General features: G+C 54.7%; 3 protein-coding genes across 3 annotated transcripts; 2 read left to right on the forward strand and 1 right to left on the reverse strand.

Moving 5' to 3' along the window:
- Positions 1 to 867: 867 nt before the first annotated feature.
- On the forward strand, positions 868 to 1,410 carry SPBR_05360 (uncharacterized protein; the record flags this gene model as incomplete). The annotated part of the gene is made up of 1 exon (XM_040763637.1): positions 868 to 1,410. One exon carries the CDS (start codon positions 868 to 870, stop codon positions 1,408 to 1,410), a length of 543 nt encoding a protein of 180 aa, XP_040615442.1.
- Positions 1,411 to 1,451: 41 nt separating this feature from the next.
- SPBR_05354 (uncharacterized protein) lies at positions 1,452 to 2,015 on the forward strand (the record flags this gene model as incomplete). The annotated part of the gene is made up of 1 exon (XM_040763631.1): positions 1,452 to 2,015. One exon carries the CDS (start codon positions 1,452 to 1,454, stop codon positions 2,013 to 2,015), a length of 564 nt encoding a protein of 187 aa, XP_040615443.1.
- A 3,181-nt stretch (positions 2,016 to 5,196) lies between these two features.
- SPBR_04764 (uncharacterized protein) lies at positions 5,197 to 7,302 on the reverse strand (the record flags this gene model as incomplete). Its single annotated transcript, XM_040763041.1, has 1 exon — positions 5,197 to 7,302. One exon carries the CDS (start codon positions 7,300 to 7,302, stop codon positions 5,197 to 5,199), a length of 2,106 nt encoding a protein of 701 aa, XP_040615444.1.
- Positions 7,303 to 14,818: the final 7,516 nt, after the last annotated feature.

The raw sequence follows: 14,818 nt of genomic DNA on the forward strand, positions 1-14,818 counted from the left end.
CTACCCTATTGGGACAAGACCCTCAGTCTTGCACGTCCCACCCTCTGCACCCTCACCCTCCTCTCTTCTCTTTGCCCTCCAAAACCTCGCCTCGTCATCTCCGCTGCTTCCTTCAGCTGGGTCACCAGCCTTTTCTTCCACATTTCCCACAGTCACGTCTGGAGGTCGGCGACAAAAAAGTCTAGACCGCTCTCGTTTGGTCCTGCATGTCTCACTCTTCTCTGCTCTCAAAAGCTAAAACAGGACACTGGTCTGTTTTGGTCCCTCCATTGGTGCGTCAGCCTCGAACACCCATGCAGGGGCCTGGGGCTGGGAAGGTGTTTGGAGCATGGAGCATGGAGCATGGAGCATGGAGTTTGTCGGACATGGTAAATTGCCGTTCTGGTAACTGCCAACAGGTGGCGGTCGTGGAAAATGAGAGGCATCTCAAAGAGGAACGAGAGGGACGGCCGTGCCGCATATCCATCCAGCTCTCCGGGCTGCGATGATGGGACAGTTTGCTTTCTTCTTTTGACGGCAAGGCTTGCGTACATGCCATTTGCAGAGGCCGAGGGCGACTGTTGGAAGCAATACATAATTACAAATTTACAAACTAGGACTGGCAAGGGATGCAATGCTCAGCTGCGGTGAGGAGAGCTCGGTCGATGTTCTGTCGGAAATACGCCGAATTGAGGGAGACGGACGAGGCCGTCTGACGAAGAACGAGGACCGAGCACCGAGTATATTGTACGACGCATGTCCGTGGATGATGCGGTGGTGGAGGTCGTGTGTCGTTCTGACGACCACGAGCCACGGCTGCCCATCACAAACCAAGAACATATACGTCTCTCTTGGCAGAGTCACAACTGCAGCAGGACAAATGCAACGATGTCTGAAAAATACGACGCCCATCAAAATGGAACCACAACATGCACGGTCACGCCGCCACTCTCTCCAACGCACGTCTTCAAGCTCGCCTACGCTCTGGCTTTGCCCGGCCGCTTCCACCGCGATCTTGCGCGGCTGATGAAGTGTGCCTTGTCGTACGAACACGGTCGCAAACGAACTCCCAGCGCCGATGTCGACAGCAGCCGCTCCTACGGGCGTGGCTTCCACGAGGCTTGCCTTGTTGCCCAGGGCTTCTACCAGATTGAGTCGGAGGGCAGTGACGACGACGACGACGACGACGGTGGCGGCGACCGGTCGACACTGCCCGCCCGCATCGACCGCGTCTGGACCGCCACGCGCCTGTTTCTGCTGCGCGGCATGGTCAGCATGGGCGACGGCAACGGCAACGTCGTCGAGCGCGTCGAGGCCGTGCCGAACCCGGCAACGCACGCCTGTGTGGACGTGCCCATCTACGGCGAGGGCAGCGATGGCGGCAAAACAAAAACGGCGCGGGCGGTTCCCTGGGCCCCGATCCGGACGTGACGCCTGCGGACTTGCCGTCCCTCCTCCCGCGGTGGAACAACATGGCCCTCCCCGCCGGCGATGTTGTCGGCGGCGCGGCGTCGCTTCCTTGTCGGCCCTGGAGTGACACGTTTCTGTGGGCCTGCGCCGGCTGCACGCTCGGCACACACTGCATCCCCGTGCCGGAGTGGCACCGCCGCGGCCAGGGCCGCCACGACCACGACCACGACCACGACCATCACGACAGCAACCTCAGCCTCGACGCGGTCACGGCCAAAGTGGCCCGCGTCGTGCACCGGCTGCAGTTTAACGAGCGCCAGAGGCTGGCGCTGCAACAGCAGGGCGCCCCCCACGAACACGGCGCCGTCTACGTCCGCCACCGGCGGCTGTGGGCGCCGTACCCCGGGCCGCGCCGGCTTGTGCCCGGCCCGGCCGACCAGACGCAGCTCGAGGCCACCGTGACGGACCTCTTCCGGCTGCTGGCCGCCAAAGACCGCGAGCTCCGGCTGCTGAAGCGCGTGCTGGGCAAGCCGTGGATGGTGGCGCCGGCGATTCGGTCACTGGTCGCGGGGGAGGCCATGGAGGCGGCAGAGGCAGCAGAGGCAGCAGAGGCCAGGCAACCGTGATGCGGCGGTACGACAACACAGCACGCTATTACTCTTCTGTATATTCTTGTCTGTACAAAGCACATCTTGTATGTACATCTTGTATTCTGTAGTTGTACCTTGTACTTGCATGTATCAATACTTGGACCATGGTAAATTTGAGCATCATAATTCGAGCATCATATCCGAAACGCCCAAGCAAGGGCATACTGCCTGCACCGTTCTTCTTTGCCCATTTCCGTTTTTATTTTCTCAGATGCTCAAGTCCTTCATTCTCGGTGTACGTTCCCGGAAGAGGGTGTGCTCCGGCGACGACGGAAAACACAGCAGCCTTTGGCCCTTTCAGCTCGCCACACAGGGGCTTTGCATGTCTCAGTGTTCTTTCGTCGTCGCCTCGACTCGACACCCCCCTCCTGACGCCGTTTTTCCACTTCGTCAGTTGGGTAGTGGTTACGTCCCGACAGAATTGACAGAACGACGGGACAAGCACACTCGTTTCCTCATTCTTTTCCTTTGTCTTTGATCCTTGTTTCTTGGCATCTCGCGGGGACTTTCTCGTTTTCCCTCTTCAACCCTCTTCAACCAGCCCATCCTCAATCCTCCTGTTTCGCGTTCCTCGTTTCGTTCCTCGTTCCTCGTTCCTCGACTCTCGGCCGTCCTTTTCGTCCGTCTCGATTGCCCCTTCGGTCACGAGTGCCTACCAGGGAGCGCCAAGACCCGATCAGGGCACATCTACATTCGTATTGGCGTGTCACATATTTTCTCTCTGTCTTGTCACTTTTGCGACTGCGCTTTCTCCTTGATGGATATGGCCACCCCCTTTGAAGTGCGCTTATGCGCCCCCATGAGAGCGAAGCATGATTCGAATCAGCATTCCGTGTACTTTTGCTCCCGAGGACGGTGACTTTCTATGCCATCATCCACAGCTCGAGCGAGGTACATCGAAACCGGGCAGACGCGATAACAGCACACGGCATGTTACTTTGAAAGGCATAGTCCCCTCCGCGAACTAAAGCAATAGGCTGCTTGGACAGTGCCTTGGGTTGGCGCCCTAGCAGGGACATGGTCCAGACGAAAATGAACAGGAAAATGAAACGGGCCAACAGAGAGGCGTTCCAATGCCATTGCAGGAGGGACTTGAAGTTGGCTAGCATTAGCTTCCAGTGTCGCCTGGACCATTTGTTTTAGCGCCTATTTAGTTGACTTGGTGGACTTTGGTGGCGTTTTTCTCAGCTGGGACACTCCAGGACCCCTGCAACATCAAGCCCAAAGGGTCGTCCCTCTTTGGCCGTCCGCCCCTTTCGAACCCATGACACTGGTAGCAGGCTGGCAGGGTAGCGGAGCTCAGAGTACGCAGTCGTGGCCTTTCCTTATTTCCGTACTTTTCTCTCGAGCATGGCCGTGTCCCCATAGCGATGTGGGTGTTGTTGTTTCTTCTGTACCCAGCCTGCTGGGTCATCGTCGGCGATGTCGTCAAGTATGTAGAAAAACAAGAGGTTGGTGGGAGGAAAGGTCGACGACGTGATGATGCGTTTTGTCTTTTGTTTTCCTTGTGCGCCCTTTCAACGACGTGCAGACGCTCGGTTCAACAGGATAAGGTCGGGTTGTGCTCTCCCAAGTCCGTCATGTCAACCGAAACGGACGACATATGTGTGTACTTTGTACTTTGTATTCTTCCGTGATGTCTTGCCCATGTCCGTTGCCCTCCCTGTCGATGCGCCATCTCTCCCCCGCTCACAAGGTCCTTGCAGAGACAGGGCCAGAGAAGTGTGTAAAGTCTAACCAGTCCCAGATACGATGCCGCCGTTCCTCGCCGTCCAGGTCCACAGCGGAGAGTGGACAGAAGGAAGGGGGGGGAATGCCTGTACTTTGGGACGAAGTATACAGAATAGCTGCTGATCATCCGCGGGCCCGAACGGGCCTATTTTATTTCCTGGGTCGAAAGAGCAAGCACAGAAACGTCGAGCAGGGCGGCTCCCTGGCCCTGAAAACGAGGCGCCGAGACCAGGAAGAGAGGAGGGGAAACGGCGAATAAGAAAACAGGGCGGAGGCTGCATGACAATCTCACACAAAGAGTACTTTCGTACATGTATTTGTCAATGACCCCTGTCTGTGCTGAGTCCAGTGTCTTGGAAAGGTTCACTTTGCGGAGGTTCTGCACAGAAGAAAACGACGTGCTTTCTGTGGAGTAAACAAAAGCGCCGACAGGGCATACGAATAGAACCAAGCATGCCTCGTGGAGACATTGCATTCGCGGGGATGTCTGAATGCCCGTTCCGAGTTCGTATCTTCGTATCTTCGTATGTACAGTACTTTGCGCCTTGTAACGGTATCTCACCAAGGGATCGGCCTGTTTTGTTTGCTACGACGATCTGGGACACAAGATTCGGGGCATGCCTGGCTGCTCACGGCCTGCACCCGTTCCGGCAAGGATGTGCACAAAGGCCGTCGGCGTCCGACTTGCCGATGCACGGAGTACTTTGTACAGACTCTTCCTCGGTGCGTCCCTCGCCCCGTAAAAAAAGGGCGAGACGTACTGCAAATCGGGTCTCAGACGGTTCGGCGAGCAAACGCGTCACATGGACCAAAAAGAGGGTGTGAAACCACAGAGATACAGTCCAGTGCACGTCGTATTTGCACCAGTCAAGAGAGGGCATTGCTAATGTGCATTGTCCATCGTGCCTTGCCTTTGTGTAACACAAGAACGCAAGACATCACAAAAGGCAAAAAAAAAAAAAAAAAAAAAAAAAAAGACAAAATGATGCCCAATCCTCCACACACCGCAATCTCCCAGTCACATCATCTCCGCGGTCAGCATGGAACATGTCCAGTTTGGGCAGTTCTGCCTGATACGGGGATTGCGCGTTGCTCATGTGACTGGCCGCTCATGCTTTGCAACCTTGGTTGGTGTAACGGCAAAGTCAAGAATGGCGACCAGTCGACCATGTTTCACTTTGCAGGGACAGTGTATGTTGTCCATGCAGTTTTGGGATTTGGGAGTATGATATAGCGCGCCCTTTGGTTCCCTTTTGGGACATACAAAGGCTGCGTCTTGCATTTGCATTTGCATAATGCACGGACACGGATGTGTATTCTGGGGCTGCGTAGCCGTTTGTAGAGCATTAAAAGTACATTCTCAACGTATGGGACGAAAAGGGCATTGTGCATACATGCACCCTGAACAGGCTACCATGCTACCAGGCTACCTAGTCAACCCAAACGCCCGACGTGGGACCGACGTGGGCACATCCGAATCATCATCCACCGACCCGTTCCACAGCCACCGCGACTGCGCCGAGCTCCTGATGTGCTGCTGCATGGTGGTGATGCCCTGCGGCCCGCCCTTGCCTGCAGGGAGCAGTCGCCCATGTACCGTCCTTGCGCCGACGGGCGCCTGGCGGAGGAACTGGTGGAGATGCTGCGGCAGGTGGGAGGCCACGGCCGGGCCAGGTGTGGGCGCAGGGGTGGATGTGGGTGTGGGTGGCTGGCTCGGTGGTCGCGCCGCCGCTGGCCCTTGCGCCCGGCATTGTGCCTCCACCTCCTGGAGCAGACCGCGCAGCGGTGGCAGTCGTTGGGGCACGTGCGGCCGTGGCGCGTCGGCGAGCAGCGGTGGCAAGTCTGGTCCGCGCTGTCGTGGGTCGGCCGCCTGATGCTGTGGCTGGGACTGTGACTGCGACTGGGACTGTGGCCGGTCCGTGAGGGGATTGCGCGGGCCAAAGGCAGCCTTTGGATGCAAGGGGAGAGGGACGGGCTTGTCGCTGCGCACGTCCAGGACCAGGTCACGGCCGCGCGGTGGTACGTATTCGTAAAATCGGTCCTGTATACGAAGTGGCTCGTGGGCGGCGGCGGGTTCGGCTTTGATGCGGGACGTTGTCCCACGCTTTTTCTCCGGCGGGGGAGACTGGGCAGCTGCGTTTGGCGCGCGGGTGCCCATGGGCGAGGGCTGCGTCGGCGCCGATGCAGGGGATTGTGTCGATCTCGATGTAGAGTGGGACTTGGACACAGGCGACTTGGACGTTGCTGTCGACGCCGGCGCAGGGGACGACGGCTTTCTGCGTCGTCTGGTGCCGCGTGCCGGACCGGACCTCTCCTTTCGTTTCGTCGCGCCTTTCGTCGCGCCCTGCATCGTAAACACTTGGCCCTTGAGGGGGTTGAGCACAACCGCGAGCGAGTTGGCCGTGTCGTAGCGCAGGCACGTCAGGCCCTCGCCGAGGACCTCTTCGTGCACCTCGGGCGGCCACGGCGCGCCGGGGCCCGTTTCGGGTCCGACGTGCACGGTCATCTTGCGCGGCAGAGCCAGCAAGGGCAACGGCTGCGAAATGGGAAGGGCGAGCGTCGTGTTGGCCGGCCACAGGAGCGGCACGGACGCAAGGGGCGCGCGCCGGCAGTACCACCGGCCGCCGACCAGCCGCGAGACGTGGGTCACGAGGTGGCCCGTTTCGGCGGCGGCCGCTGTGGTGGACGTCGTGTTGAGGCTGGCGAGCATCGCAGCGGCCGCCGCGGGACTCACAAGCCCAAGGGCCTTGGTCAGCGCGAGGGACGTCGTGTGCGGCGTCATGACAAAGTGGAAGCGCGGGCTGATGCGCACGAGCTCCCGCACCGTCATGCGCTGGTGCGGCGACAGGCGGATGGGCTGCGGCGGCCCGGCGGGCACCAGCGGAATGGGTCTTGTCGTGGGCGGCTTATCTCCTGTCTTGGTGTTTTTGCTGTTGCTGTTGCTGCTGCTGCTGCTGCTGCTGCTGCTGCTGCTGCTCTTCTCGCCGTCCTCGGCCCACAGGCACAGCTGGGCCACGCCGACGATGCCGACCGTCGGCAGCAGCACCTTGCGCCCATTGGGGCAGTACAGCACGTACGTCATTGTTTCGATCCGAGACGACTGGCCCGCGCGCTGCCGCTTGTACGGGCGACTGTCGACTGTGTCTGCCTCCTGGTCCTCCTTGTCCTCCTTGTCCTCCTTGTCCTCCTTCTCGTCGCTCTCTTCCTGCCCGTCTCCCGTCCCCTTGGCGTCGCCCTTGGTTCCTTGGTCGCGGGAAACTCCAAAAATCTCGCTCTCCAGCACCCACTCGTGGCAGACAGAACGCGTGCTCATCGGTTGTGCCCAATAATCCGCCGGTGGCGGCAAAGGCGTGGGTGATGCCGATGGGCGCGGGGTGGGAGGTCGGGGCCGCTTGTCCAGCGCTGGTGTGGGGAGCCCTCTGGCCGATATAGGAGGAGGAGACGCAGCAGACGTTGACGGCGGCGAACAAGACAAGAGTGGCTTTGCAGTGAAGGCCTCGCTCGAGATGCCCGGTTGGGGAGGAGCGAGCATGATGGGCGGAGTTGAGGTTACGGCGCTCGTATATGGTAGTTCTTTGGGGTTTATGACGATGGAGACGGGAACAAAAACGATAAAACGTCTCGCAATGTCGACCTTGGGATACAATGGATTATATACAGGCAAATTCTTTCAAGTGTATTGGCAGCGATGGTGGGAGACGGGAAAGGCGGGCTCATTCGCAAGACGTAAACGCAGAGCTCGAGGAACAATGGAGAAGAGAAAAGAATGTCCAACAATACAAACGGCTGCCGACCTACACCCAGCTGCAACTCGTACTGTCTTGTGCATGTACGTCTTTCCCTGCGGTTGTCCCTCGACAAACGAGAATCATATCCCCTGTGTGCCTTGACAAGCATCACTCCCTCCTGCGACCAACGGTCAGTCCATACACAAACTGACAAGGCAGAGCGACGTGAAATGGACACGGCTGCCCGCCTGCCTCTCAGCAGGACAGCATGCCCAGCCTCGGGCCCCTGCTCTTCACAGCGCAGTGTTGGTGCAGCCGTCCGTTTGCACCGCACCATTGTTGTTCTTGTGACCTCGTTTCGTTTGCTTTGCCATACGCAGTCGTTGGGCCTCGAAGCGGCATCGGTACGAATTACATAGGGTGGCTTCAAGTCAGGCATCACAGCTATCACAGTCGGTCCATGGAGGGACAGGGGGCAGCAGCAAAGTACCAGCCACGCGGACAGGCTGTACTGTCGACAAGGCGTGGGGGGTAAACCAAACTTGACAAGGATGCTCGTGTGGTTGGTGGATTAGGGTGCCTGCTTTGTTTGTCTTTTACGTGCAGAAAGCCCGTTGCAGCGCGGTTTATTTTAGTTTTACTTTCGACAGACACTGCTTCATTTCTGATTTCGTCTTGTAACACCTTACACAACGTATTTCTGTTAAGCCATATTGTGCCGCGCCAGTTTCGTTTGTCATTGTAGAATGTATTATTATGAAAATCATAATCATAACAATACACCATCGACAGCACACCCCACAAGCAAACTCGACTCGGACTCTGGGACTGACCAGGAAATCATCAACTCTGGTACGGGAGCTACCTCCTCGTCGTCCAATCTCCCGCGCATCAACCGTACGGTGCAGACCATGGGCTTGACATGGGAATCGGAGATCCGAGTTTATACCGTGGGCACAGCTCGTCAAGCTTTCAAGGCACGATCTACAACACCAAATTATCTCTTGCATGTTGTGTGCTCTGCAGATAAATCTAGAGCCTCTACATGGTCAAGTATACATGGCCAAGTCAAATAGCGGTCAGAGAGAGAGAGAGAAATCAAGGGAACAACAGGTGAAACCAAACTTCGGACGCAGGCCAAACCAGGAAAATATGCCGAAAAGAGGCGTTTGGAGCGGACAGTAGCGTGTGCTTCAAGACCAGGTCTTTCGTTTGCAGCGGAAAGACGGAAAGCGGCTGATCCGACTGGGCAATCCCAGAGCTGCATACGATACTCTGTACGAAATACGTTACAGTGCCATTGCATGGACAGGAATTGCCGCTGACCGTCGCTTTGCGTTTCAGCTCGAGAGAGATGGGAATTGCCAAGAAAGGAGACAGAACTGGCTCGCAAGGGCTTGAGGGCGAGTCTGGACAATGTGTATGTCGCAACGCCGTACAGCGCATGAGTGAGACGAGGCTGAATTTGGAAAATAAACGACAGCGCTGCAGCGATGCGTTTGAAACTGCGTCAGTGTGGAGAGCCGCTACTGTCCGACACAGATGAAAGCACATGGCACTGAAGCTCGGTCGATTTGGCGAGGTTTGTGTGTCCGTGGCCCTACGTCGTCGACCTGAGAGTGCCAGCCTCAGCCTGCTGCAATAAATACGATTTGCCGTTATAGGCCGACACGTAGCACTTTAAATGGAACGCGTCGCGTCTGTACGATATATAAACAGAAACAATGGATCCATGTAACTGAAAACTCCCACATAAAACGTAAAACAAGAGCCACTGGGTCGTACAGTCTAGACACCCGCACCGTCTGGCGGCAAACCCGTCTAAACAAACAAGGATAAACCATGACAAACTATAGAGAAAACAAAGGGCAATTGTGAGTTGCGAAAAAGAAGCATCACGGCCTCAACAGAGGATGTCGCCACACGCGGCAGGCCTTCTTGGATGCTGAGGCAGTCAAGCTCGTATATACGCTGTACATTATCTTGGGCCTCTTTTCCTATTTTCCTTTCCTGTCCCGTCACTTGTTTCTGTTCATCTACTTCCCAATTGAGCTTCACCCTATTTCCGACGTCCCCGGACGACAACACAGGTCTAGAACATGGTTTAAAATTCGTCCGTTCCAAGACTTTCAAGGGCCAGTACCAGAAAGGACAGAATGCACACGCACGTTGCCTGCAGGCAAGGGAAGTCTTTCGCCGCAGTTAGCATCGGATTGGATATTAACCCCATTTGGCCGGCTGTTGATAAGATACAAACGAAAGTGATGAGAGAGGCGGTCAACACAATGAAGATCGGTGCATGCATCGATCAAAGTGCATTGTTGCCAAAACAAATGCAAAACAAAAGGTTTTTCTGCCCAGACTCTCCCTGCTTATCGCTGACTGCATTTCTGAGCACAACGGGAGTCTCCTTCCTGGTGGCCAACAATCGCATGGTACCCAATTGGGCAAGGGATCTAATATTCTTCATCTCGAAATCCCTCGCGATTGCCAACTTACCGGTTGAGAAACAAAGGGTGGAGCGGTGATTATCATCAAACTCCATCAACCCAATCAGCGATTTTCGTGTCGCTGGTGGCTGGCTGGCCAACCAACAGAGGGCTCAGAACGTCAACGTGCATGTGCAGGGCATGTGTACAGCAGTATGCGGAAGCATCATGCAAATGTTCTTGCTTTCATCGTATTCTTTTCTCGTAAATTCAAGTTTTCATCTTACCGTTATCTTTTTTCTTTTCTTTTTCTTTCCTTTTTTTTCTTTTCTTATTTTCTTTTAACCCCCTCCCACGTCCTCCTTGCTTACTTTTTTTTCTTTTTGCTATTTGTACTCTGTACAACATACATGCCCGCCATGAAAGCAGAATGTGGCGGAACCGCAGTGAAACAGACAGGGCCAAACACGCTTCTCTGTCTCGGCGGTACGACATCTCGTTTTGGTTCTCTCTTTGTCCTTCCCCCCTTAGCTTCCACAGGGGCTTGACACTCGTACCCAACCTTTGGGAAGCAAACAATTGGTTTATATTTTGACCGTCATATATTTTGACCGTCAAAGTCTGTGTCCATGGACATCCCTTCATCCCTTTCCTCGATATTTGCGCACGCAGTGAGCTCTCTACACAACGAGCAAAAGCTCTCGTCCGCTGCCACAATGAAAGAGAACGGCACGGCATCGTACATTTGTGACACGATACAGATATCGGCCTCTCTATGGCAGCGTACGTCGTACTGAACCAGTCCGCAGGCCCCTCATGCCTTCAAAAAAGCAACGGCCGTGGAATGCTGCCCCCATTTCCCCGCCTTTTCACCATCATTCGTCCCACTCACGATCGTGTTGTGCATGGTTACATGCTTCTAGACATGTTCTCCGTGTCGTTCACTTGCAGTTTTCACCTTTCGTGTTGTATTAAACTTTCCAGCGTGAATTGGCTCCAAACTAAGCCTTGGCGATCTTATCTTCCCCAGTGTAAGTAGGGCCTCTTCTCCAGCAAAACAACGAGCCGTAGCGCGTTTCCACGTCCAGGCTTAGTCATCGCGCTCCACAGCTGCTGGCGATTGATTCATTTCGCGAACTGAAAATTTTCGACAGCCAAAAAAAAATCGTAACTTTGTTCTCTACCAAAAGCTGCCAGCGTCTCGACGACAGAATGTGCAGCCTGCGCGCTTTCCCAGCGAAAAGGCCAGCACGGCCTCCTGCACTCTATTTCTTTTCATCGTTTTATCTTTGTCTTCTTATTTCTTGCCAGCTTCTCTTCACCCCCCCACGTCCTTTCTCCCTCGCTTTTCTGCAATGTCTCAAGTGACTGCTCGTTCGATGCGTCCCAAGTCATGGTACAAGTATGGGTGGCGGCTGCCGACTGTGCTCCTTTGACGACCAAAAATTCCTGAAAGGTCGTTGACGACGACTGAGTTCCGGCGAGCAAAACTGCGACAGGTAGGTTGGCTCAACCGAGAGCCTCATTTCTGCAAAGATGGGAAGGATGTACCGGGACGGCATTCTCCGAGTGGAGGAAGACATCAAGGCCCATGTTGTGACATGGCCGAGAAGAAAAATGACAAGTTTGTGGCTTGCTCAATCCCTGCCTTTCCGCGCATTCCAGTCTCTGCCTCGTCGTCCCCCTGCCGTCCGTGGCCAACCCCCCCTGCGTGTTCTGGGCACAATATGCACATTTGCAAATTTGCCATGCGCAATGTCCGGGTCGAGACCGTGTCTCTCGGTGGAGGGGCAACGCAACTTGGCCCAGATTCTAGCAACCCCTGCAAGCGCTGCTCTTCGACTCCGGACTCCAGACTCCAGACACCAGGTTGCACAAAAAGTCTTCTGCTGCCACGGCATCACCAGATATTCAGATGTTCACATGTTTAGACGTTCGGATGGTCCCAAAATGGAAGAATTGTGCGCCACGACAAACGCATAGCCAGAGTAGTCGGTTCTGCTCCAAGGAGTATCTCGTAAAGGTATGTCATTGTGTTTTCCTGTTTGCTCAGACAACATGGCGCAACAACCCCGGGAATGGCAACCTCTGTATGATGACTTCCAAAATTTAACAATGCTTGACTGCTGAGAAGAGCGTAAGACCCTCGCCTGCGGACAACACGGACATGACTGACTGGAGGTTTGCCATTCTCGTTTTTGGAGATGCTTTGCTGCTTTTCTTGCTGATTTCTTGCAACTCTCGCTGACAAGGACCTGTGGTAGTGGCTGCATCGCAATTGTGCAACAGAAAATGGCCTACAGCCATTGAACCCTTTCAGTAAAACAGACTTTCATAGGGAAAAGAATAAGATTCGTAGAACGGTCCGAACGTCGAGAACGTCGCAAGTTCATGTGAGCTGAATATAGATGGCATATAGCTATGCATTTCACATATAGCTGTGCACATGTTCGTGGCAAACTATGCTTTCCATTGACCTAAGCGGAACAAAGAGGTGTCCATTAGCAGGCCCGGCACTGCCGATGTGAAATCGTGACAAGTTGGAGATGGGGGGACGGGCCGTACTGACGATTAGTTTCGTACATGCAGTCGGTTTCGAGTCCAGCTGTACAGGCCCTGCCTCAACCCGTCTCCGTGGCCAATGGACGGTGTGAGAACTGGTGGCAAACAGTGTGTTGTATGGACGGAGCGGTGAAACCTCGATTCAAACGTCAGTGGCGGCCACTGCCGAGAATCTCAAAAGTGCGATGTTCCACGTTTGCAGATGTGGCGATGCGTACCAAAGCACATGGCGTGGTGGCAATGGTTTTTGCGATGCATGTCTGTGGTATAATTCCGCATTTGTCGCCTCTATTTGGCGTGAACTACGACAGTTCTCCGTCCATTTGTCTCAACTGTTGACACCTCTCGCGTTGATATCAAGGGCTTTAATGAGGCCACTTCATGGCCCGCTGAGGCGTACGACGTTCGTCGAGCATGAAGCGTCCTGCACAGTTGCAGATGCGTGGTTCCGCACTTTGAATAGCAAAGGCCACAGGTGCCATCTAGAAAGAATAGGCCGATCATCAGAAGCACAGCGGGAGCACGACGGAAATTGTACCCCACAGCCTGCGGTGGACAAAACAGACGGCATGGTTGAGCGAGGGAAAAGAAAAAAGCGGTGAATTGCCACACAACTGTACAGACTCATGTAGCTACACGTCGTTCTTCCAGTCCAATGGTAGTGCTCCATTCTTTCTGCATATCTACCCTCATTCAAGTCGTGTGTGTCTGCTCCACTTTGATATATCCATGGAGACAGGGTATCGTTTCTTTTGTTCTCGGCGAGCAGCCCATCCTACTCAAATTAAAGGCCGAAAAATGAATCACGACAAGGGACAGAAGCCCAGCGGTCTGGGCCTCCGGGCCTCTTGTCTGGAGCCCCGTCAACACAGACATTGGGAACGTTGGGAAGAACAGGGATCCGGCCTCCTAAGCAAAAGGACGCCGTCGATGGGCACTCCCGCACGCTTGTCCAAAGTGTGTTTTTGTTTTGAGTGGAGGCCTGATTGGCACTAACAAAAAGGCCGGTTCCGCTTCAACGAACCGAACGACGGCACCGCACGATATGCGAGATCCAAGAACAAGGGACAAGCGGGCGCTAACTCCAAAACCCGCCATCCAAATTGGACATCAAGAAATGGTAGGCCAAAGTACGACATACGACGTGCAGGTCTGTATGAGTCCGCCTTGAAACCTACGCGTACTTCGTAGCTCGAAACACGACGCCGCATCCTTCCCAGCCGTAGGCCGAAGAACAAAGTGATCGACAAACGAAAGAAAGCTACGAATTACCCGGGAAGATCGTTCGCTTCTCTCCTTCCGGATGCCACAACGCAAGTACCTTGGTCTAAATTTTGATTGTCGTGTTCATCTCTCCCATTCTAGCCCTCCCGAGATAGCCTGACAGGGATTGGTGCTCCCACTCCGTACGGAGTAACTGCTGCGCGCTCTGTCTATCAAGAGCAGAAGAAGAAACTGGCAAAATATTCTTCGTACGACGGAAAGAGAGGACTGGAAGACTTCAGAGAATTCTCCGAGATACTCTTTTTTCTTTTCGATTCCGCCACTGGTTTTCTCTCACTTGAAATTGTAAACAGTTGCTTCCCCTTCCCACTGTAAACCAACTAGCGGTAAAACCATTCCAGCTGAACCGCTCAGAGACAGTGTCTCTCTTGGCGCAGAAGCGTGTGTGTGTGTGTGTGTGAGCGCACTTGTAATTGTGACGACGGGGACAGACCTGGCCTCCCGCCGAGTACCCCCATGGTGCTCCACCACACCTTTTCGTCGTATTTTGTTTTGCACTTGACAAATAATCTGTACGAATGTACGACTATGGAGTTTACACTCCCCTTCTCCACTCAAATACCGCCATCTCTGGAAAACACCGAAAACATGAGCCCTTTCTCTTGTGTGTACGTCGTGCGGGGGAGTATGCGAGGGTTGTTAAGGGAGCGCTCACCGGTCTAGAAACCAAGGACGGCCATCACCACCATAACAAGGCGGTGAATAAAGAAACGAGCGGTCACAAGTGAAGCTGCCGTCCTAGGAACAACAGAATTGGCCTACATGGGCGACTCGGAAGGAACGGCACGGAGCGCTGGAGTTGGAAAGAGTAGCCCTGTACGTTGTGGTTAAGGAAAGAACACAATATGCTGAGTTCCATCGTGAGAGATTGGCAAAGGAAAGAACGATTGGAGTGGCCAGGAAGCGGCAAGAAAAGGACAGAACCTAGGAGATATAGGAAGGAACCATCTGCCAAAGAAAGCAGCGCCACTTATTATTACCAACAGTCCAGAAGTGAAAGCACTTTCGACCAAGCATTCTTCGGTACTTGATGGTCCTCTCTCTG

Source organism: Sporothrix brasiliensis (assembly GCF_000820605.1).
Source record: "Sporothrix brasiliensis 5110 chromosome Unknown Cont21, whole genome shotgun sequence".
Taxonomy (NCBI): domain Eukaryota; kingdom Fungi; phylum Ascomycota; class Sordariomycetes; order Ophiostomatales; family Ophiostomataceae; genus Sporothrix; species Sporothrix brasiliensis.